At 43.4% G+C, this 22,321-nt stretch overlaps 1 protein-coding gene across 1 annotated transcript in view; it reads right to left on the minus strand.

Moving 5' to 3' along the window:
* The window catches only part of dph6 (diphthamine biosynthesis 6), a 79,753-nt gene that overhangs the window by 50,259 nt on the left and 7,173 nt on the right, over positions 1–22,321 (minus strand). Inside the window, exons 4-5 of the mRNA XM_084044733.1 lie at positions 9,263–9,336; positions 7,604–7,722 (exon numbers count right to left, since the gene is read on the minus strand). Coding sequence (XP_083900859.1) covers positions 7,604–7,722; positions 9,263–9,336 — 193 coding nt within the window. The remainder of the gene's footprint in view (positions 1–7,603; positions 7,723–9,262; positions 9,337–22,321) is intronic.

Genomic DNA, 22,321 nt, shown 5'->3' on the forward strand with positions numbered 1-22,321 from the left:
CATCCTTGTAATGCCAAATTCACATGTTGCTGCTACGACAATGTTTACAAGCACACACCGACTGAATGCCTCTGCCCAGATTAGGAAGGACCGCCCTCCGTCCTTCGCATTGGTTCTGCAATGCAGGTTAGTATTTTTATTATCTCTGAATTGTTACCACTCCCTCTAGCCCACAAAAAAAGTCTGTCACCAGACAGGAGATCTCTGAAAGTCTGGCTATGAGAGACTACTCCTCCTGTAGAGAGACACAAACTAGTTCTGAGGGGCGGCAGTGGAGGTAGTGCGATCGCCTGGGAGTCAAAAGGTTCAAGGTTTTATCCCAGCATTGTGACGAAGTGTGATTGAGCAAGAATCTGAACACCTAACAGTTAGGATGGGTTAAATGCAGAGGACACATTCCAGGTATGTGCAAATATACTTGGCCAACTTTACCTTATACTCATGTCATGCAAACAGTACTTGCCAAATCAGGTGCAAAGTATAGAATAATGTATATAAATGGAAAACAACAACAACTTGGGAGCAGAAAACCCCTGCCAAGAAGTTCACTGGAATAAGCTTGCAACTTGCTATGACTTTACCATAAGAGTACAAGGTCACTAGCAGAGAAATTCTGTTTTCCATTTCACTCTCACCGTGGATGACTGTAAATAGATCGACATAATTATTAACTAGTTGCCTAATGACCTTCCACACATTGATATGGAGTTTTGACAGAAACGACAAGTCACAATCAAATTAATTTGCCAAATTGCTCCCCATTAATCCCCCCAGTTCGGAAGGCGTCGTATGATCCAGTTCTGCCGGCTCGTGTTTAATTAGAGGAACACGGTTAATCATAATGTGAGAAACTCTTCTTTTCTTCTCATGGCCTGACAACCTCAAAGGTCAGTGTGTCATCGGGAAGGGAGGGCCCCTCGGGGAACAACGGATGGGAGGTGAGAGGAAAAGGGAGGGGAAGGAGTGAAGGAAAGCCAGGTTTCGTCTTAATCCCAGCTGAGTCTCTGCACTGGCTCCCTCATGGTCCGGCACTCTGTGGGGGGGGGGTGATAGGGGAGCAAAGGAGGACCATGCCGGAGGTTGGGAGGGCGCAAATGAGGAGAGAGGGGTAGGGGTGTGTGGAGGGAAGAGAATGAGCGAGCTTTATTCTCTTCCCAGGGGATCGGTGGTCTTAATTAGTGTGAGAATATCTAATCTCAACATCCTCTCATCTTAACCCTGCCACAAAGGTAATAAGGAGGAAGCAAAAAGCATTAAAATTCAATCCCATTTAAATATCCTCTTTAATTAGTCATGCCTTTTAACAAATTTTAATGATTGGGTTCAAATTGCTGAGGGGTTGTCGCTTTTTTAATATGTTCATTAACTTCCCAACTCTTAAATAATAGATGATACGTGATTTGATATTTACAGGGAAAGGAGCAGGGCGATGGGAAACGCATGTGATGGGAATGAGTGATAAAAATGAAGTGAAGTTGACACTAATATGTTGCTATTTCTCCCAAGACCACTTTACACTTTCATGAGTCTTTCTTAATTGACGGTCCTGATTGACTAAAGGTTACCGAAACAGTTTAGTAATGAGGACAGGTGCAATGAGTCCGTCCGGTGCGATACGCACTTCAAGAAGTCTCGAAGTAGCCACCGCTGCAAGCCTTCAGCGATCTTACACCACTCATTTACATGATCTTCACATCGCTGTCTCCTCTCAACCTGTTTTACAACTTGACCTAAACCCAATTACCTAACCTCATTATGCCACATTAAACCCAAATAAGCCCACTAGAAGCTGCCATTAGTCTGCCGCCCGAGACGGCAAGACCGCACTTTGGGAGAGAGGAGCTTCCCTGAGAGACTGAGAGAAATGGCACTCCTTTAAAAGGGCTTTTTATCCTGTATTATCCTATAAAACTGCAATTAAATTCAGTGAACTTTAAAAACCAGGGAGTCCAGTAATGAGAGGGAGCTTCTACCTTTTTCTAAAAGTCTGGTTGATGTTCAAGAGTTTGAAATTATCCAGGAATCCCCCCCAAAGAAATCTAAGAAATCTAAGAGGTATTAAAATATTACTGAAGTTTTATTTTTAGGGATGAAATAATAGTGACATTTTTGAATTTTACAAAGGTCTGTTATTCAGAGGACTCCATAAGCAAGAAGGAATATAAAAACCTGGGGAAAGGTTTAGCAATTTATCAAAACACCATATCACTATTATAGGCATACCATAGCCAACAGAATGTGAACAACCCTTCAATCATTCAGAAAAAAATGCCTTTTGAAACACAATTCCTGAAACAAAAGGCAGTGCTCAGAGATGAAAAGCTCCTCTCTCTTTCTGAACTCTATGGAATATGCCTCTCTCTGCTCTAACTTTGAAGAAATCTCTAGCAATTATTTCCAGAGCAAAGCCTTAAACTAATTATTTTTTACAACCATGATTGGCCTGTGCCCATCTTTAACAGGTAGCCTCATGTAAAGCCCCTAGCACTGAGTTACCTATTTAACTGAAACTGCTTATGCTTTTGCTCAGGGTCTTGACTATACACTGAGCCTAATGCTAAATTAGAAGCCGGGAGATTCTAGATACCGTCTGAGCCGAGCTGAGCGGAGTATCGCAGACATCCACAGGTTTTCTTAAGATCTGGCGTGTCGACTGACAGCCCGGCTTTAATCCCTGCCTTCAGAGAGAAAAGGCAGATAAAATTGGATTCACAATGTACAACATTTTAGCTTTTTAAATGCTTGAAATAAGCATTTCTTCACTAGAAGGTGAGCCACATCAGCATCTGAACAACGTTCTCAAAGACCTTTGCCAAAACAATAGCTGTTCTCTTTCTCACCTAATCTTCGAAAGTATGTGAGATAGAGAACGTGAAGAAGGAAGCGAGGAGAGGAGGGGCAGGAGGCAGTGCCAAACAAAAGATGATAAGATTAAGGTTATATGTGAAATTTGTCAGGGCCCTTATCTGAAATTCAATGTCTGTGAGCAGAATAACAGGCACGAATAGCACGATGAATAGCAGGGTGATGACATCAAAGATTAAATCTTTTCATTCCAACAAATTAAAAGAGTGGAAATGGTAGTTAATTACAGCCATTATATATAATACCAATGTAGACTAGACAGAATAAATATTAAAGTTATTAAAGTTATTTTTTTGTAAAACGTCACACAAATCAAGCTATTAGTTTTACATATTATCACCGTTTTACATATTATTACTGAACAGGCCCAATGTATAATTTCTGCTGAGATACAAAAACATGAACAAATAAATAAATACATTTCTGGCCATGTATTTGAGCCAGCCTAGGCCTCTCCATTAGAAACATTGAGCCTGGACACTAACTTAACTGCTCAAAGAAATCAGTGTGATTAAATTGGCAGAAAAGAGTCACGGTCACAGCTAAACAGAACAAACAGGCAAAATTGGTTTTGGGTTACCTTGACATATCATGTCTGAGTTATCCATAATTTTTGTTTTGTTGTGGCTTAGCAACTTTCAATAAATCCAGGTTTTGGAAACCGAATGTTGGCATCAGTTTCCAAAGTTTATCGAGAAAAAAAAAAAGACATAAGAAAAGAAAAGAAAGTATATGTTCTGTTTTTGATACCTGAATTGCAATTCTTTGATTTACTATATGCTCTGAATTGACTAAATAGTAATAGCACTGACCCTGACCACATGTTAAAATATACAATTTATTAGAGAGATGTGTGACTGAGACTCTTTAAATCTTTATTTTCGGATTGTTTGCAAAGTTGGCAATTTAGGAATTTTGACATACTAGAGTCATGTCCAAGGGGTGTATTGTACATGAAGCTGCCTCACGCTACAGAAACAGGAGATAGACTCCTGCCCTATGGGCCATAGGGCTCTGCAAGGCTTAGCTTACTTACTTCTATACTGTATACTTATACTTGCCATTATTCAAAACTAAGAAAACACAGATGAACAATCACTTGAAATGACTTGAAGTCTTAAATCACAATTTCATATTTATTTCAAATATAAGATGACTTATTTTGTGTGGTATGAGTTTCTTTTATAGTGTATCTTGAATGTCTGTATGTGGGTCAGGTGCTCAATGAAAGCAATTCATGTAATACATTTTTTTTTCTCCCAACACAAAGGGAAGGGTACAAGATTGTGACGTGATAAAAGGTTTCTGACAGGAAGACCTTGATTTCACGTGTGCCAATTAACGCCTGAGCTGAGGACCAATTAACTACTGCACAGTGTACTGAACCTGTGCCCCCCTTCCCCCCTTATACACCTGCACTAATCAATCAATTAATTAATTACATGAATATTTAATACTGGCATTTGGAATTGCCAATTACCATGGTAACATAAGAAAAAAAAATCAAGTTGAAAGAGAAAGATAATTTTGCTACCACTATACATGTCACATTGTTGGTGAAAATGCTATTATTTTCTCTCACTCTGTTTGCATTCTCTCTATCTTTTTTGCTAATTAGAGGCACTTCATGACATCTTGATGTGATTGCCTTAGAAAGTTCAACAGACGTCACTACAAACGATTTAGCAGACGAAAATCTTCTTTCCCTCTTTGTGGTTTTAGGGCGGCAATCAGCATGGAAATGAACACTTCCAGAAATTTCACTTTAGAGGATCATCGTGCCATTGGACAGCTGTCTTTTCACCGCAGGGATTTGTCATCTCGGAATATCTCCTTTAAAAAAAAGAAAGTGTATGTATTTTTCTTGATCCGTTCACCGCTAATTTCCACCTGTCCGTCTAAGCGGGGAACGAAGGAACATTAAGCTCTGGCTACCTCCCACTGTTCAGAGCCCACCGAAACCAAATATCGTACAGTGTGTCACAAATGTACCGCAGGATGTCATAAGCCGCTCTGGCTGTCATCGTCAGATGCAGCTTTAACCTTTGCCCTGCGAGAGTTGTTTTTATCTCCTCGTGAGGTCTGCGCAAGTAAATCCCTCCAAATCTCTCTCACTCTCACACACAACCCACATACACACACACACACTGCAAAGGCCCCTAGGTACGCCCCTCTGTCACCCAATCTCCCCCAAACAGCACACCTCACTGCTCAGACCTGCTCCCGCCAAAGCTGCAATTATATGAGTGGTGCCTAAAGTGCCTGGGGCGTTTGCAGTCCTATTCAATTCTCTCCTTTCTAATTACCCCTGCCTCGGGACAGGTGAGGAGTCAGGGCCGATAAGATCTTCTCTTTCTACCTGTAGCCACAACACACCCTACACACACACACACACAAAAATACAGTGGGAGGGTAAGATACACACTCCCAAGGCACCTGAGGTAATTTTCCTTTCTAATTATAATCTTCAAAAAAATGTGGAGAATTTGCTTTTAAAGGAGGTTTAGGTGTTTAGAGAAAGGTTGAAAGAAATCGGTCGAAGTAGCCGGGTCACGGGTTGACTGAGACATTTTAACAACTTAAGCCCTATTGTATACGAAAATAGGCGATGTTCAAGATCACAAGATCGGCTGTGAGCTTATAGCTCGCCTATTTTCACTATTTTGGAAAACGTTTGTAAATGCTTCGACTATAACGCCATGCTCAAAATAGGGACAGCAGGTTGAAAGTGGTCATGCTGAGGTGTTTCCTGCGGCCGTGGACGAATCCAGCAGGGTCATTTAGCAGCGACGACAGCAGCACGGGCACACAAGCGCCTCTGTCTCTCAAGCCGCCAAATGAAGATGACATTCTCAAAAGGACCTCCCCCATTTGCATAATTACCTCCACTCCTCTAGCTGTGGCAGGTTCAGCGCGTTCAAATGGGGTGAGAGAGGGGGAACAATGTGATGGTGGATTTCAAAGGCAGAGTACAATACACAACTCAAGGGGGGCTGTTGTAGCTAGACAAATGACTCAGTCGTAGGCTAAATGTTTTTTTGTTTTTTTTAGATCTTCTAGATTTATTACAATTATCAGTGAAACAAAGGAGTTTCAAAAATTGCTTTCTGGCCATTATCTCAAAGAGAAAAAGGCCTCTGATAGGGTGTGATGATATTTATTGCCCAAAATTCCTCAAACGTTAAACCGTTAAAAATGACTACTAGGTGCAGCAGGTACAGCAAAAATCGTGGCAAAGAAACCTTGTATCTCCATATTTCATCTTTTTATGCTTTTTCATTGTCAGCTTGTAGATCTGCAATGTTTTGCTACATTGAAAAGATTTTGGAAAAAAAAGTTTTATAATTTTCACCTCTAATGACAAAGACAAAATAGGAACGTTAAAAGTGGTTAATTCTGCCTGTGGTATTTATAAACATTTAACCAATGAAAAGCACTAGAACTTGTGAATAAATAATAACAACAACAGGTTATTTTATTCTATTTCCTCAAAAGTAAGGTTTTGGACATACAAGGTTTCTGTCCGACAGAGATGAAATGATAAACGGATGGCTCATCAATTGCATTCCATGAGAGGCAATGAACAGCGTTGAGAGATATGCAGAAAACCCTTGACGCTCAACTCTGTGGGTCATCAGTCTTGCATGGGACCCCTTTCAACTGATTGCTACCAAAGGCGACAACAAGCACTTAAGTGCACGTAAACAGTGTCTACATGATGATCTATCGCCACAAGTAGTTGGAGAGGAGAAAGAGCCATTTGTGGCCGTAATTATCATTTATCACTGGCATCGTCAAAGGGATCCGACTTCCCTGTCAAGTAGATACAGGTAAGAATCTTAACACCGTGTACCCCAGAGAAGAAAAAGAGAACTTTTTTTTTCTCTTCTTCTCTCCCTCCTCTTGTTCGGTAATCTGATCTTCCCTCTCCCTCGGGCTACAAAATAGGCAGGTAGAGCGAGCGAGCGAGCAGGTGACACTACATTAACCTCTTCGCTCAGTGGTGAAGCACTTTGGAAAAAAACTTTAAACGAGATATAGTAGATTTTAATCTCTGCTTCACGGACCGTGTGTTCTGAGGAATGCATAAGCAGAGGATGCGACGCAACCTCAGACACAATGGCGACGTGCCACGCTTATTGACAGGTTTCATTAATGCACCGTGCACTCACATGTGATCCTTTCACAACTGCCATAAGCAATCGCCCTCTCTTCACGCGAGCGCACACGCACGCACGCACGCACACACACACACACACACACACACACACACACACACACACACACACACACACACACACACACACACACACACACACACACACACACACACACACACACCTCCCTACACTGATTCTCTTATCTCTTCATATTGTTCTTCGCTTCAACGCCCTGGCACTAGCACAAGTCTCAACACTGCTGTTAAACCACAGATTAATGATTTGGCCATTACGTCTTCTTGTCTCTCTCTCTGGTTACACCTCCCCTTACAACTGCCTCCTCCTCCTCCTGTCCTGCACTTGCCAAAATGCTGGTCCTTCTTTCATCCCCAGACTACAAACTCCTTCTGAACCTATGGATGGATGGTGAAAAGGGTGAGGGGCTAAGCCAATAATGACAGGGGAAAGGGACATGGAACTGCTCGCCCCCTGCCGAGACATGAGAGAGAGAGAGAGAGAGAGAGAGAGAGAGACACGCACACACAGAGAGGGAGACAGAGAGAGAGATACCAACGCACCGAAGGCGGCCACTTTGATGAGGATGGCGTGGAGGTTAGATGATATCATCTCTGAGAGGAGGGCCTCTTGGTCGCGGCGCCAAAGGTAGGAGAGGGGCACCAAACCAAGCCGCAAACACCTGGAGTACAGATGAGATGGGGTGGGGGAGGGTTTGTGAGAGATAGATGAGAGGGGGTTGGAGGAAGGCAGGGCAACACAAGAGGCTTACGTTGAATACTTGTGAGGATCAGAACTTCAACTTCAAAGCCAACCATGGGTTGGGACACTTTCTCCACTTTGTGGGCAGGCTGCCACTTGTGGGACGCCCACCGCACACGCTCTCAGCCACCACTGGTGCCAGTGGCTTTTGTCAAGGAGGAGAGCACAGAAACCCAACAGGAGTAATTATCTTAAGATGGCACCATCTTAAGCTCTGCTTGGCTGTTACATAAACATGTGCGTATAAAGTACACAAACATATGCACACAGACACACGCGGATCTGAGCAGGTAACCAGAGCCGAAACTGCTGGGCGTACATGTCTGCTGCTCAAAAATTGCCTGAGGTGTATGAGCACGAGTGTGTGTGTGTGTGTGTGTGTGTGTGTGTGTGTGTGTGTGTGTGTGTGTGTGTGTGTGTGTGTGTGTGTGTGTGTGTGTGTGTGTGTGTGTGTGTGTGTGTGTGTGTGTGTGTGTGTGTGTGTGTGTGTGTGTGTGTGGTGTGGTATGGTGTGTGAGTCTGGTGTGTATGAGAGAAAACAATGGATGATTGACAGCAGGATTTGTACATAAGCAGAGAGGCCTGTGGTTTTGCTGGAAATATAAGACAAGAGACGCTTGTGTTGGAATGTGTCCGATCGTTGTCAGTCTAGAGAGAGAGAGAGAGAGAGAGAGAGAGAGAGAGAGAGAGAGAGAGAGAGAGAGAGAGAGAGAGAGAGAGAGAGAGAGAGTGAGAGAGAGAATGAAACAGAACAAGAATGAGAAACAGAGAAGGGTAGGCTTGTTTAAAGAAACCCTCTGACCTCGCCGCAAATGAGACTATTTGTGTCGAACAACAGGACACCTAATGTGAAAAGTACAATTTCTAACAGCTCCAAAAGCAGACTATAGTAGACATTTTGGGTGCCTTAAATCTTTTCCTCATGAAACACAACTAAAAACAAAACCCGATGCATGTGTGTCTGCATGTATGTGTGCGTGCATGCACATTTTGTGTAAACAAACCTCAATCCCAGTTCAGCACAGAGGGAGATAGATGTAGTCTCTTCCTTCACTGCTGGACCACAGACTGTGTCATTTGAGGTCAGGCAACTTCTCTGTGTGTGTCTCAGTATGAAGTAATTTTAAGGGAATATTTCGCGTATTTTGAAACTAAATCCCATTGTTGTGATCGTTTATCTAGTGCAATATAGTGTGTGGGAAATAATAATAATACTAATACAAATTTTTAAATGCATAAGTGTATGACGGTGACATCAAACGCGTTGTTTCGTGTCACCAGTCACGTCTTTTCGCATCATCGAAGACTTCCGCATTTCGGCGGAGAAATACACATTCCCACACTATACATAAGATCTCCTCATATCAGAATAATGGGATTTAGATTTTAAAAAATCTGATTGAGTTCAAGGAAACCTGCATTCAAGCATGCATGTGTGTGCGTGTGTTTGTGCGACTTACACATTTTCCACGCGAACCCTCTGGTAGTCAGAGAGAATAGCTCCTACAGACACAGCCTCGACAGCCTCCTTCTCCTGCAGGGTGGAAGATGAGACGTAAGGAGAAGGGAATCACTCCACTAGGAGACGTTACATACCGTGCGCGCACGCGCACGCACGCACACACACACACACACACACACGGTGACATTTCATTGATTGTTCAATGGGGTCAAATGCATGCCCCATCCGATTATGCAATACCTGTTGTACCTGATGTCTGAGTTCTCACTGTAACCGTTGTTAACACACTCCCTCCATTGACGGAGATCTCCGTCATTTAAAATCCACCTGTTCACCGCCATTGACAGAGATCTCTGTCATTTCCCCAAACAAAAACAGAACCAGGAGATAACTCGATCCAAAGATTTACTGCTCCATTCACTTCCTGGTTAAAGTATGGGAAATATTCTGTAACAAACGCTCCTGAGTTTTACTATGTATTTTTGGCAAAACATGCTATTTTCAACAGCGTATAACAAGCGAACGAGAGGTTTCCATTGTGTTCAATTGTAATAAAGACATCATCATGACATACAATACATTACATATCAGCAACAACACTAAAACCATTAATAGATGTACAGGAAAAAAGTGTGTGTGGGCGGGGGGGGGGGGGGGTTCAGAGGCCACTCGCACAGGGCTCCTCCAGTGGAGCTCGCTGAGGGAGTGCGTTGTTTGCATTTATGAGGGCAAGCTGCCCACTCCCGTTGATGAAACGAGGAGATCCTGCCCAAAAATGTAGTTCTTTGGTTGACTTTCAAGATCACTTTTGACGCAATTGCTTCATCGGAAAGTTTGTGCGATACCAAATGGGTAACCTGACTGTAAAGCCCCCGCCCCCACACACAGTTAAGTCCTCAGTGTTAATTTATCCATTTGTAAATCTGAGAATATTTTTTTATGGTATATTTGTGCACTGTCAGAGTTAAAGTAACATTGAGGATTTTACAGTGTTGTACAGTCTAAAAGACACATACAGTGTCTTTGCCTCTATCAGAGCAGCAGGCGGTGGGGATGTTTACACTCTGGCCATATCAAGGCCTTTGTGGTCCTGCCCACATCCTCTGGAGGCTTAAAGGTGTGTGTGTGTGTGTGTGTGTGTGTGTGTGTGTGTGTGTGTGTGTGTGTGTGTGTGTGTGTGTGTGTGTGTGTGTGTGTGTGTGTGTGTGTGTGTGTGTGTGTGTGTGTGTGTGTGTGTGTGTGTGTGTGTGTGCGCGCTCGCATGCACACACACATGCGTGCGTGTCAGGGGTGACTGGAGGCACCAAAACTACCACTACTCTAAGCTGTGGTTTCTGGTCTTTATCTGTAGTCTGTCTTCCGAACAGCTTCCCTCTCACACGTACAGTATGCACACATGCACGCACACGAACACACACAAAGAAGAACTTTAGGGCAGGCATCAGTTTTTTATTGTGTGTGTGTGTGTGTGTGTGTGTGTGTGTGTGTGTGTGTGTGTGTGTGTGTGTGTGTGTGTGTGTGTGTGTGTGTGTGTGTGTGTGTGTGTGTGTGTGTGGGGGGGGGGGGGGGGGGGGGGGGGGGGGGTTATGTATCTCTAATACTGCTGAGGGCTAATCTAATTGCATTTCCTGTCATATATTTGGTATTCAAGAAACAGAGAGACGAGTAAATACTGAAACAGACCTGAGATATATTCAATATTTTTTTCACATTCTGGGTTTGAGGCAAAGTGACATATCGTAAACACAGTGTGTCTGTGTGTGTGTGTGTGTGTGTGTGTGTGTGTGTGTGTGTGTGTGTGCGCGTGTGCGTGTGCGTGTGCATACACACTTCTTTGCATTTGCACTCACACACCTGCAGCTTCATTAGAACATTACAAAGACTTTTAATTAGAATGAGAGGCCAGCACACACACGACGGAGGGATGCACAAGTCTCCAGTAAATTACCTTGTAGCCATTATCAATTTCCCAGGCTACTGGTCCTTAAGATAACCCCCCACACCCCCCCCTTCTCCCTGTGGTCCCTTCCTGCAATTTTTCTCTGCCTGATAAACATGCTGATTAAAGCGAACAGCGTGTAAACCTTTGATACTTTCCTAAATGAAACCCATGCCCTGCCTGAGGCCTGACACGGTGCTGTGACACGCAGTGCCTCACATTCATTCACGCACGCGCGCGCACACACACACACACACGTCACACACACAAACGCGCGTACACACATGGACAGAACTCCGCACAGACGTGTCAGCTAATCAGATAAAGGATATATAGCATGTCTGTGTGTGTGTGTGTGTGTGTGTGTGTGTGTGTGTGTGTGTGTGTGTGTGTGTGTGTGTGTGTGTGTGTGTGTGTGTGTGTGTGTGTGTGTGTGTGTGTGCGTGCGACGTGCGTGCGTGCGTGTGTGCGTGAGAGAGAGATTCAGATATCGAGAAACGCAGCTTCCCCTAGGCAGGGGACAGGGAATAAAAAAGGCATCACTAAATACACTGAGGCAAATACAGATACAAAAATAGTTCATACACAGATGTATAATTTAAAACTCTGACCTAAAGTTAAATACCATGGGGACGTTTTGGAACCAAGGATTCAGTACAACTCGAGTCTTCATATCCCATCAGTGTGTCCTAAATTGGAATATACATTGCAGTCAATTCCGATGCCCGGTGACAGTAATTAAGCCTGAATGATAACATTTCAGCCCAGCACAGAGCTAAGAGGGCTGCAGGCATTGTCATGTTACTCTAGGTAAGCCTGAGGGCCACCACTCTATTCTAATGCAAAGGATGAGCCTTTTTCCCTTAATATGACTGTCAGTTCCTAAAGAGGCAAATTAGGAGAGAGAGACACTGAGAAAGACACAGAGAAAAATAAGGAATGACAAGAGACAGAAAGAGAGAAGGCGAGACAGAATCAACGCGTAAGCGTGGATGTAGCCTGTAGTTTTTGTTTGTTTTAAAACACACCTAGCATCCATACTTCTATCGTGTTTTTGAACCCCTAACATCTGGACGAACGGGACTTTAGAAAGTTATGACTCAGACACCACCGTTCGCTTTCTGATTGGGGTCTTACCACTGGTGTGTACGTGTCTATCAGCCTCTTAAGCAGATAGACACATGAAATAAAATCATTTTGGGAGCTTAAACCCTTGGCTATTACTGAAAATTACTTTAATTTGCCCTAATATTCAATAGTAACTTAAGCCTTATTTTTTTTATAAAAAAAAAAACGTTGTCTTTATTTTCCAGACAATACAAAACATACTTAAGCCTTATTTTAAACTAAATAATAGTAATCTACAAGCCCATAACGTGTTACGTATCACTACACGTTATGAACTACTTATGACCTACTAATTTAGAAAATGTTTGGAAAATGTATATTATGTCAAATTATATTATCGTCACAATATCGATATCGAGACATTTGGTAAAAGATAATGCAATGTTTTATTTTGTCCATAACGCCCAGCCATACTGCTAAATGTATTGGACTATCCCATCAAGTCGTGACAAGTGAGTTGACAAGTTGACAAGTGTAATGGTAAGAAAATGGTCATGTGATTATGTGTTTTCAGGCGCGTGGTGGATGGAGATTATTTCTGAAACAGTGGTAAAACGCACATTTGGATGGAGATCGTTTTCGTTTAGAGAGATTGTCTGAGAGAACAAGAGAGAGAGAGAGAGAGAGAGAGAGAGAAAGTGGTAGACTGGTCTTCTGGGTCCCCTGACAACAAACTTGGCAGGGCCAGACTTCATGTTCGCTTTAGTTTCTCTGTCGTTCCCTCTCTCCATCTCAGGAGACGGGCTTTATCGTTGGACCTTGGAGGGCCTTGAGGCTTTGACTGTGCCACAAACAATAAACTGGGTTCTATAATTCACAGAGCCTCTCCACTCCACTCACCCACAGACATAATTATCACACAGACAATAATACTCAGACCTATCCTCCACTTACGATGACGGGAGACAACTTTCTCACACATACGCATGCGTGCGCGCACACATACGCGCACGTTTTGAATGGAGACTCCTGCTCCTAGACTCTTTGGCAAACACAAACATATTCACTTTGGAAAGCTTTGGAAGAGTTATTTTTGGATGCGGTTTTGTTTTTGTCTCCATTAAGACTATCACCGGGAGACAGGCAGGAATGAGAAGGCAGCTTTAATACCGTTTTGGACAAACTGCGAGACTGGGATTTCACAGATTGTAGACATACTTTCTCATCTGCTGTGGGAAAGGCAGGGGGGTAATTGTGAAAGAGGGGTTGCAAATGCATAAGAGCATACTGTAAATCTGCAAGCGATGGATATTGCAGGCGTGTTCCAAGTGTATTCATAATATTGTAAAAAATACAAACTTGAATTTGACTTGAAATATTTATCCAAACGTTTTATCTTTGGATAATACCTGACAAACCTATGAACCTGCTCATGAACCTATAGTCTAAAGTTCAATAAAATCTTTATGGGATCGATCTGGCCAAGTAGTGTTTTGAATACATTAGAAGGTAGACCAGGGTAAAAAGCTATCTAACATAAATCATCACACAGTTCACCAGGAATCCTGCGACCCACAATCCACCTCTTCCTTCACGACTATTGGCACAAACCGACAAGTGTTTCCCCCCGTTTTAACCTTTGAAGAACCTAGTACCACTTGACGTAGCATCCGTCGGTTTTAGCACCCGCGGCCCTGGTTAACCAGTGCCCAGAGTGGTACTGGCCTGGGGTGCTGAAATTGTGAGACGCCCCCCAGGAGCCCAGTCAGACCCAGACTAAACAAAGGCCTTGTCTGGCTTTCACTTTCGTCTCTTCTCCTCTCCATCAGGCACGAAAGCTATTAATGAGAATCTATGGCCCAGAGCAATGGAAGCCCTTAGCCCCCCCACTTCCCCCCAGCCATGTCCATCAGGGTACTTAGCCCCATGCAGTCATTAACTTCTGTTACTAATTGTCAAATTCATTAAAGTAATCCTTCCCCCACACCCGGACGTCTCCTGTGGAAATAGATGGAGAGGGCTGAGTTATTAAGATGTCAGCGGCGGGGAAGATTAAGGCCAGCAGACATGCTCCACAAAGAAACGATACGGCCATTAAACTCCATTCCAAGGTAGCTTGTGTGATATACTCTGTAATTATATATACATACGTCGTAGTAGGGGGAGTCCAAGTGTAGTTCAAATGTATTCACAGTCACAGACGCGCCTTCAGTCAAGATATGTATATCTGCCCTGGAGATATATACATGCGGCAATCATAAACCACAGGGTTGTTCTTGCTTGAAAATGCAGCTATTTTATCAACTCCGGACATAAAGGTATTCACGTGTCACGCCTTACATTCAATCTGGGGTAATATTCTGCAGACAAAGTCATTAACGGCAACCAGGGCAATTAGGGGGCCATAAAATATTAAAAATTCAATATTCATATTCTTATTCACATTGAATACATCAGAACCCTCATTAGCTCTCTCTCAATGGCTGTCACAACGAGATCTTAATTATACACTCTAACAATACAAAGCTCCACTTTGCAAAATGGTGGGGTTCCAAAATGGCCATTTCAGTCAATTCTGACGAGTCGCAAATCTGCATTGGCTGATATAGACTATAGACAGAGCATTTCAGGGGAATCTTTGACAAAATTACAATTACTTTTATACTGATGAAACAGAATCAAGACTACAGGCTTCGATAACAGATACGGTATGAGTCAACATGTATACTGTATAGCAAAATCAACCTGTTTCAGTCAAAAGTTGTTTACATGCTTTCCATGATATCATGCCCACCACCGCACACAGCATGACTGGGCAGGCCAGTAGAAAGGCAGGGAGGGCTGAGAAATTGATTAAAGTGCTTTGAATGACAGTTTGCTCAAGGGCACAGGGGCACCATCACACTCTTGCTCTCCATCACCATGTCCTCGCTGTCATCTGAACGCCGCTCCTTAGCCCCCCCCCCCCCCCTCATACGTTCATCACCCCCTCCCTTCTCTCTGCCACTCCCCCTCTGCTCTCCATCTCATCTGCCCTCTCATCCCGCTCTTCCTCCAGTATCCAGTTATCCATGGAGTGAGTGACTGGACACGACATGGGTTTTAATGTCTTCTCCATTAGATCAGCTCAGGGCCTGTTTGTAATCTAATGGGATTGTTCTCCCCTGGTCCCCTACATGGTGGGAACACTGACAGGATTGGAGTGGGAGGGAGGGCGGGACGGGGTGGGGTGTAGTTGTCCCTTGATGTAGCACTGCTAGTTGATATGGTAGAAGGGCTGAGGCTCGGCAGGGTCAAGCAATTGTGTTTAATGTAATGTGGAAACAGTCCCGGGGCGTGTTGGGCCGCCCTGATAACTCACACGTCCTAAACTGACAAGAAGCTTACAGTGGGTATTTGTTTTTAATCAGCCACCCCTTCCCACTTTATCATGCTGTCCCAGTACAGACATTCCAAGGTATTCCAAGGTGACTCTCACTGTCCCACTGGTTGAGAACAGGGCGGGGATAGGAAGTACGTGGAAGTTCTAAGACAAGTTTAGGTAACCACTTAAAAGGAAAGGTAGGTGTAAATATTATATCCAATGCCTGTAAAATTACAGATGGGTGAAGTCCAATACGGCGTGTACGATGTCAGATCCATCATAATAAAACAACAAATGGGCATGCCGGCTTCAGTGAACGTCTTTTGTAAAACAAACATCAACCAAAACCCTGTTCTTACAGGCTTTCACAGACATTCCCTTTGGTAAATTGGTATGGCTGTCTGTTTGAAGCAGCTATTGAAAGACAGGCTCTGCCTTTGTGCTCGTTGGATGGGCTTGAGATGAGTCATCATGTGTCACTCATCAACTGTACAGATCCGGGGGGATAAAGAATAACAAACTGTTCTTAAAACCTGCCTGTTAATAAACCTACAAAAAAGACCCTGACCAGTCTCGAGCTAAGTACGTAGAAGGAGAAGGAAGGAAAGAGAACGTGGAAAAGTGCCGTCCTACGCCTGCATCCGCAGTGCAGGCGTGACTGGTTTACAATGGCATTCGTCTCGTCAACACGATGATAGAGTGAGTGCCTGAGTGACTGAGTGACGGCTATCAACCCACAGAGACGTGACAAGAGATGAGCTGAACTGGACTGATCCAGGACCCATTCCAGGTAGAGGGGACAATAAAAGTTGCAGCTTCACCACATTAGAGGCTCTTTCGTTTCGTTTTTGTTCAGTCTCCTAGCCGGAGGTTAAACACGTACACATGTACACATGCACGCACATACACACAAACATAATTACATGCATGAACACACACGGACAACCCCACCTCCATGCATGCATGTACACACACACTCGTATGCACTATTCCAAACACACGTGCATGCACACACACACACCCATACACACACAGGCGAACACTTTAGTTATAGACAGTGATTCATTTACAATGACATGGCTGTTTTCAGCAATAGGCCCCACGCATAAATAGGCTATGCTGCACAGCTGGAAAACGTAAAACTTCATCAGGGTTAAAAAGTATGGAGATTAACATTTCACAATTTTCCTCTAATATGTGTGTGTGTGTGTGTGTGTGTGTGTGTGTGTGTGTGTGTGTGTGTGTGTGTGTGTGTGTGTGTGTGTGTGTATATATGTATAGTGACGGAGTGACACACACACACACACACTATGTACGTATATACACTATATGTATGTGCGTGTCTGTATGTATGGTTACGTAAACACAGGCCCAGACGTCAGGCAGGCAGGGAGAGGGCCCCGGCCAAGGCAAGCACAAAGCCCTGGTTTCAGCAGGCCAAGGACAAGGAGGCTTTCCATATCAACGCGCATGGAAAACTAAATGCTTGGGAAGCAGCGCGAAGAAACAGGGAGGTCTATCAATGCGTGTGCATGAATACCGGCAATTCAACCAAAATTCTAATTTCACAAACATTCTTTTCCAAATGTTTTTCTACATGAACCTGATCATCCTGATACACCCGCGGCAGTAGAGTCTCCTTTCACCACAGGAAGGAGGACTTTGGGATGACAGGAAATGATGCAACCTTTGCAACCACACTGTCTCTCTCTAGGCCTCATCTCTCACTGTAAGAAAGGGCAAGATCTTCTAATAAACAAACACATGAAAAGCCGTTTTCTGCAGGGCATAAAACAAAGCCCAAATTCCCGCTGTGTCATAGAAGCATTCTCGCTTGGCTGAGCTAGAGGTGTCTGTGGCAAAGAGACAGGAAGCTGCTTCCAGAAAAAGAGTGGAATGGAATCAAAGAGAGAAGGGGGGATCACATAGCACAGTGAGATAAACTGTGCCATATAGCCTAGAGTTTTGTGTTCCACAAGATCTACCTGAACCAAAGGGATCATTGCAGGCACACACGTGTCCAGCACACGCAGTACATACTCGCGTGCATACACACGCACGCACACGCGCACACACACACACACACACAATAGTAATGCACACGTACACATCCACACAGTCTAAAATGAAAATGTTTTCCTGATGAGGTCAGGTTCCAAGCTCTCAGCATCTCGGCTCTCATGTCCTCGACTCTATGTACAACAGACATTGTGGATGCCCCCTCCCCGCAACACCCCCCCGCCTCCCCAGAGAGGGGCCGAGCAAAAATATAGTGGCGAAGCTGGTTTTACACACTCTCCAGACTCCAGACAGTGTTTTTCTATGGCTGGTTATGACTTAAGCTGCAGGAGGCGGTGGGGCCTGCCACAAATATTTCTCGAAGGGAATGGTCTACAAAACAAAACATAAAAGCCCTGTTAATTTCTAAGTCTATGGAGGGGAAGAAGGAGTTGACTGAAGCGATCCCTCAGCCGTCTCCTCTGATATAGACAGAAAAGACTTTTGGGTAGGACTGGCTTTTTCACAGCGGGGTACATTCTGGGCTTTAAAGGGCCAAGGAGGTTAAGAGTCTGTTTTTGTATCTGCAATTCTGCGTGATGTAACTGTTGATTTTGGAGTTTTCATTGTAAATCCAGCTCTCTCTCTGTAGCTTGTTTATGGAATATCATTCACACTTCTCTTGGGTGAGGAACCCACTGCGAAGGAAGAGTAAAACAAAAAAAAAAAAAAAGAAAAACCTAGGATAGATGCCAAATCTGACAGAATGAAGGTTAAGTGTGGTCATACAGGTTGAAATGAATATCCATTTAATTTAAGTGTTGGAGAAAAAACTATTTTCAACACAAGGTAACAAGATGTAACAACACATATTTTATGATTACAATATGTAAAGCTATTAAGAAAGGAAATACTGTGCTGTCGCTACCTGAAGGCATTTTGAATGGGATAGACAAAATACACAAAGGGAGGGGGGGCGGGCGGGCTTAAAAAGAAAAGGAAAAAGCTAAGACGGCTAACCATAAAATATTTTAATTACATTTGTTGGACCAGTGCCACTGTCAGATTCCTTTCATTTCCAATAAGAAATTAGCAATGAAAGCACCTTTAGTATTAATACACACTTTCCCTGAAAGTGAATGTTGCCTTTACTCCTGTAAGGATTAGTTCAGTTCTCAAATGGGTATACTACCCCTAGGGGTATTTTGGGTTACTCCTAGGGGTACTCAGAAAGTTTCTGGTGTAAGCCAAAAATGTGTCAGTATCAGGTGGAACAATGTCTTGTGCTGATGAAGTGGGTACTCAGCTGAACACTAGTAAAGAAGCTTTAAGAACCAATGGTTTAGTTAACAGCTCATCAAGCGATCAGCTGCCAACAACTTTTAGCCATTTCTACAATTCATTCAACAACATCAAACAGAAAAGCAACACACGTACACATTTTTCACTGAAACAATGTTCAACCGTGCAGTGTTAGTGGCTCATGCCCTTGGCAAGGCGAGATAAGGCTATCTGCTTCCATCATCACTAAACAAGATTGAGCAAAGTACATTAAGCAGAAAAATACAAACAAATTACAAAGGCTTGAGGCTAGGCTCTTTATCTAATGTTTGTGGGGACTGTTAGCGTCAGTTGGAGGGAAATGGGCCTGCGTCTAATAGATCCTGCCCCGCCACTTCCACACAGCCAGAGAACAATACACAGCGCCATTATCTCAGCACTAATGCTATCCTTCCTCATGTGCAAAACAAGGCTGCAATCTCAACCCCACTGCCACTGTGTCGACCAACAAAAATACAAGCCGTCTCAGACCAAAGGAAAAGATAACAATGGCTATCACACAAAAGAGGAGAGACACACACACACACACACACACACACACACACACACACACACACACACACACACACACACACACACACACACACACACACACACACAGCTATGTGAAGGAATCTATATGAAAAGTACTGAAATTAACCTAATCTTCAATAAAAAGTAAAAAAACATATACTGCTTAAAATGGAAGAACAATATGCAAATGAAAAACAGCATATGTCTGCTGAGAATTATCCATTATTTGTAAGACTACTAATAACCTACTTCTAACTATACCATTTAGAGCTCTCTAAGCACCGCAAACCAGCTACAACAAGCTCACATTAGCCTGATCATTGATCAGATTGCCTAAACCCTGACTGTGACCCCAGAGGTCATGATTTATGTATTAAGCAGCTTTTTAAAGAAATCCATTTTCCTTTTGAGCCCCAATGTGCATCTAATGCGGCACCATGCTGGTAATCAGAGCAGGGTTGCTGCGTTTGATTTCCTTCACACCCTCCTGCGCTGCGACTTGTCTCCCAACAGCTCAGCTCCCTGATCAATACCACAGTGCTCCTCATTCGACTCCTCAGCCTGCCTGCGCTCCTCCTCCTCCTCCTCCTCCTCCTATCTCTCATTCTCTGTCAGTCAATCTCTTCTCTTTTTCTCCACTCCTTCGCAGCAGGATACACCTCCATCAGGGCACCTGCAACAACGCAACTGTGCTGGGCTTCTGAAGGTTTCATATAAAAGTGAATAACGACGGCGCACACACAATAATGGGGGTGAAGATGTGAGCAGGAACAGGGGAGTAAGAAAAAGGAAGCGAAGGAGAAGAGAGAAAGAAATGAATGTTCAGACTTGTGGACGGACCGGTGATCTAGTCTCAGAGGATCCCGCTCTTGTCTGCTGATGTCAATAATGGAACAGTGGGAGAGGCTGAGGATGAGGGCGGGAGTGTGTGTGTGTGTGTGTGTTTAAGAGAGGGATTATCTCACTAAAAACGAGGTGTTTTAACACGCACTAGTGGAAGGGAATGTTTCATCTACTAAGACCAAAGAGAGGGCCAATCTCCGGTACTTTTCCTTAACACCTCAAGGAAGAAAGAAATAGCACCAGTTTTTTTTGTTTTTTTTAAGTAGGGAGACAAAAAGTTGTCCACTGACCCGATCATATTTTTCAAAAAAGGAAATAATGCATTTGTATTTTTTTTACCACCCTTAAAAGCCTGACAAGTCACAGGATAAGATGTGAGCGTAACATTTCCAATGCGCTCAACGCTGGGTTTCAATATGACAGAGACGTCACAGTGCTGCTAATTAGAGCTTGCCCAAAAGAGCATGTGCAAAAGATATCATCTATTGTTCTTTATCACTCTAATGAGCTTAAATGTCTTTGTCTTTATTCATCAGTGCTAAAGGTTGTGAGGTCACTGCTCTGAAGTCTATCTTTGATCGATGACTACACCCAAATGATCTGCAAATGGTAGTTATACATATTCCATGACACAACTCTTCATGCATACCTGGGTTAATTCTTAAATGTTACAATTAAAAAAATATCGATTATGTGTAGTATTTGTGCCAAGACAACCCATAAAATAAGAATGACATCTATGATTTAAATTACATATAAAAATACATGATCCATTGCAAGTCACTCACGATTATGGGAAAGAGGCGTGGAAGGGGCAGAGACAAGAAGAGAGAGAGGGAGCTCTGCGCTCAAGGACACAGTAAAATCCTCGGTGTGAATTTATCAGTTTGTAACTCTGGTAGTGTACTTAAGTAACCAAATGTACCCATAAGGATAAATAAACACTAAGGATTTTACTGTGTAGACTAGAGTGGTGAGGAAAGGAAATAAGTCAGGAAAGAAAGAGAGGCAGGAAAGAAGGAGAGGAAAGAAGGAGAGGAAGGAGGTGACCACACTTCCAACACTGTGTGTGGAGGAGAGATAGACCTGTTATCATGTAACAGAGGCCCTCATTGACCTGACCTTCAAAAACATACACGTGTGTGTGTGTGTGTGTGTGTGTGTGTGTGTGTGTGTGTGTGTGTGTGCGTGCGTGCACGCACGCACGCACGCACGCACGCACACACACACACACACACACACACAGTGTGCCACGCAGGGTCACGGGGCATAAAGAGCCACTGTGTCGGGTCACAGAGCACAGAAAGGGGGTTGAAGGACTTGAGGGATGTGAGATGACTAATATGAGGGGTTTTGTGGGCCTGCGGGGGGACTAGCGTTACAGCCAGGGGTGACTGACACGGCTGATCTGTATCACACATCACAGCGGATCACTGCGGAGAGAGAGAGAGAGAGAGAGAGGGAGGGAGAGAGAGAGAGAACAACTCAGAGGCATGGAGGACACAGACATGCCACTGATGTACAGAGCAGGAGGAAAGGTTCAATAACTATTTGGACAGATCCAGAGAAATGGAAGCGCTGTGATACAATGTAAACGTGTATCAATGTGTTAATTTAGCTGTGAGTGTGTACAAAACTAACCAAATGAACCGGGAAGGGTCCATTAAATGATCACTGTGCATTTTACTGTATATACTGTACAGTACACTGGATATGGGCCACTAGGTATAATAATAATAATAATAATAATAATAATAATAATAACAATAATAATAGCATTGTGTAATAATGTTATTACACAATTTCATCTTTTATCTTGCCTTTTGATATAATACATTTTATTTGAAACGCAATTTATATTTGACACAAATCTCAAAGTGCAAATACCCAAGCTTAGCAAAAGGTGCATGATGAGGTGGCCATTGATCCATTTCTTCTGTGAAAATGCCTTTAAATGTAGGGTAACTGATATTGTTTTGTGATATTGCATT

Source organism: Gymnoscopelus microlampas (genome assembly GCF_963454915.1).
Source record: "Gymnoscopelus microlampas genome assembly, chromosome: 20".
Classification (NCBI taxonomy): Eukaryota; Metazoa; Chordata; class Actinopteri; order Myctophiformes; family Myctophidae; genus Gymnoscopelus; species Gymnoscopelus microlampas.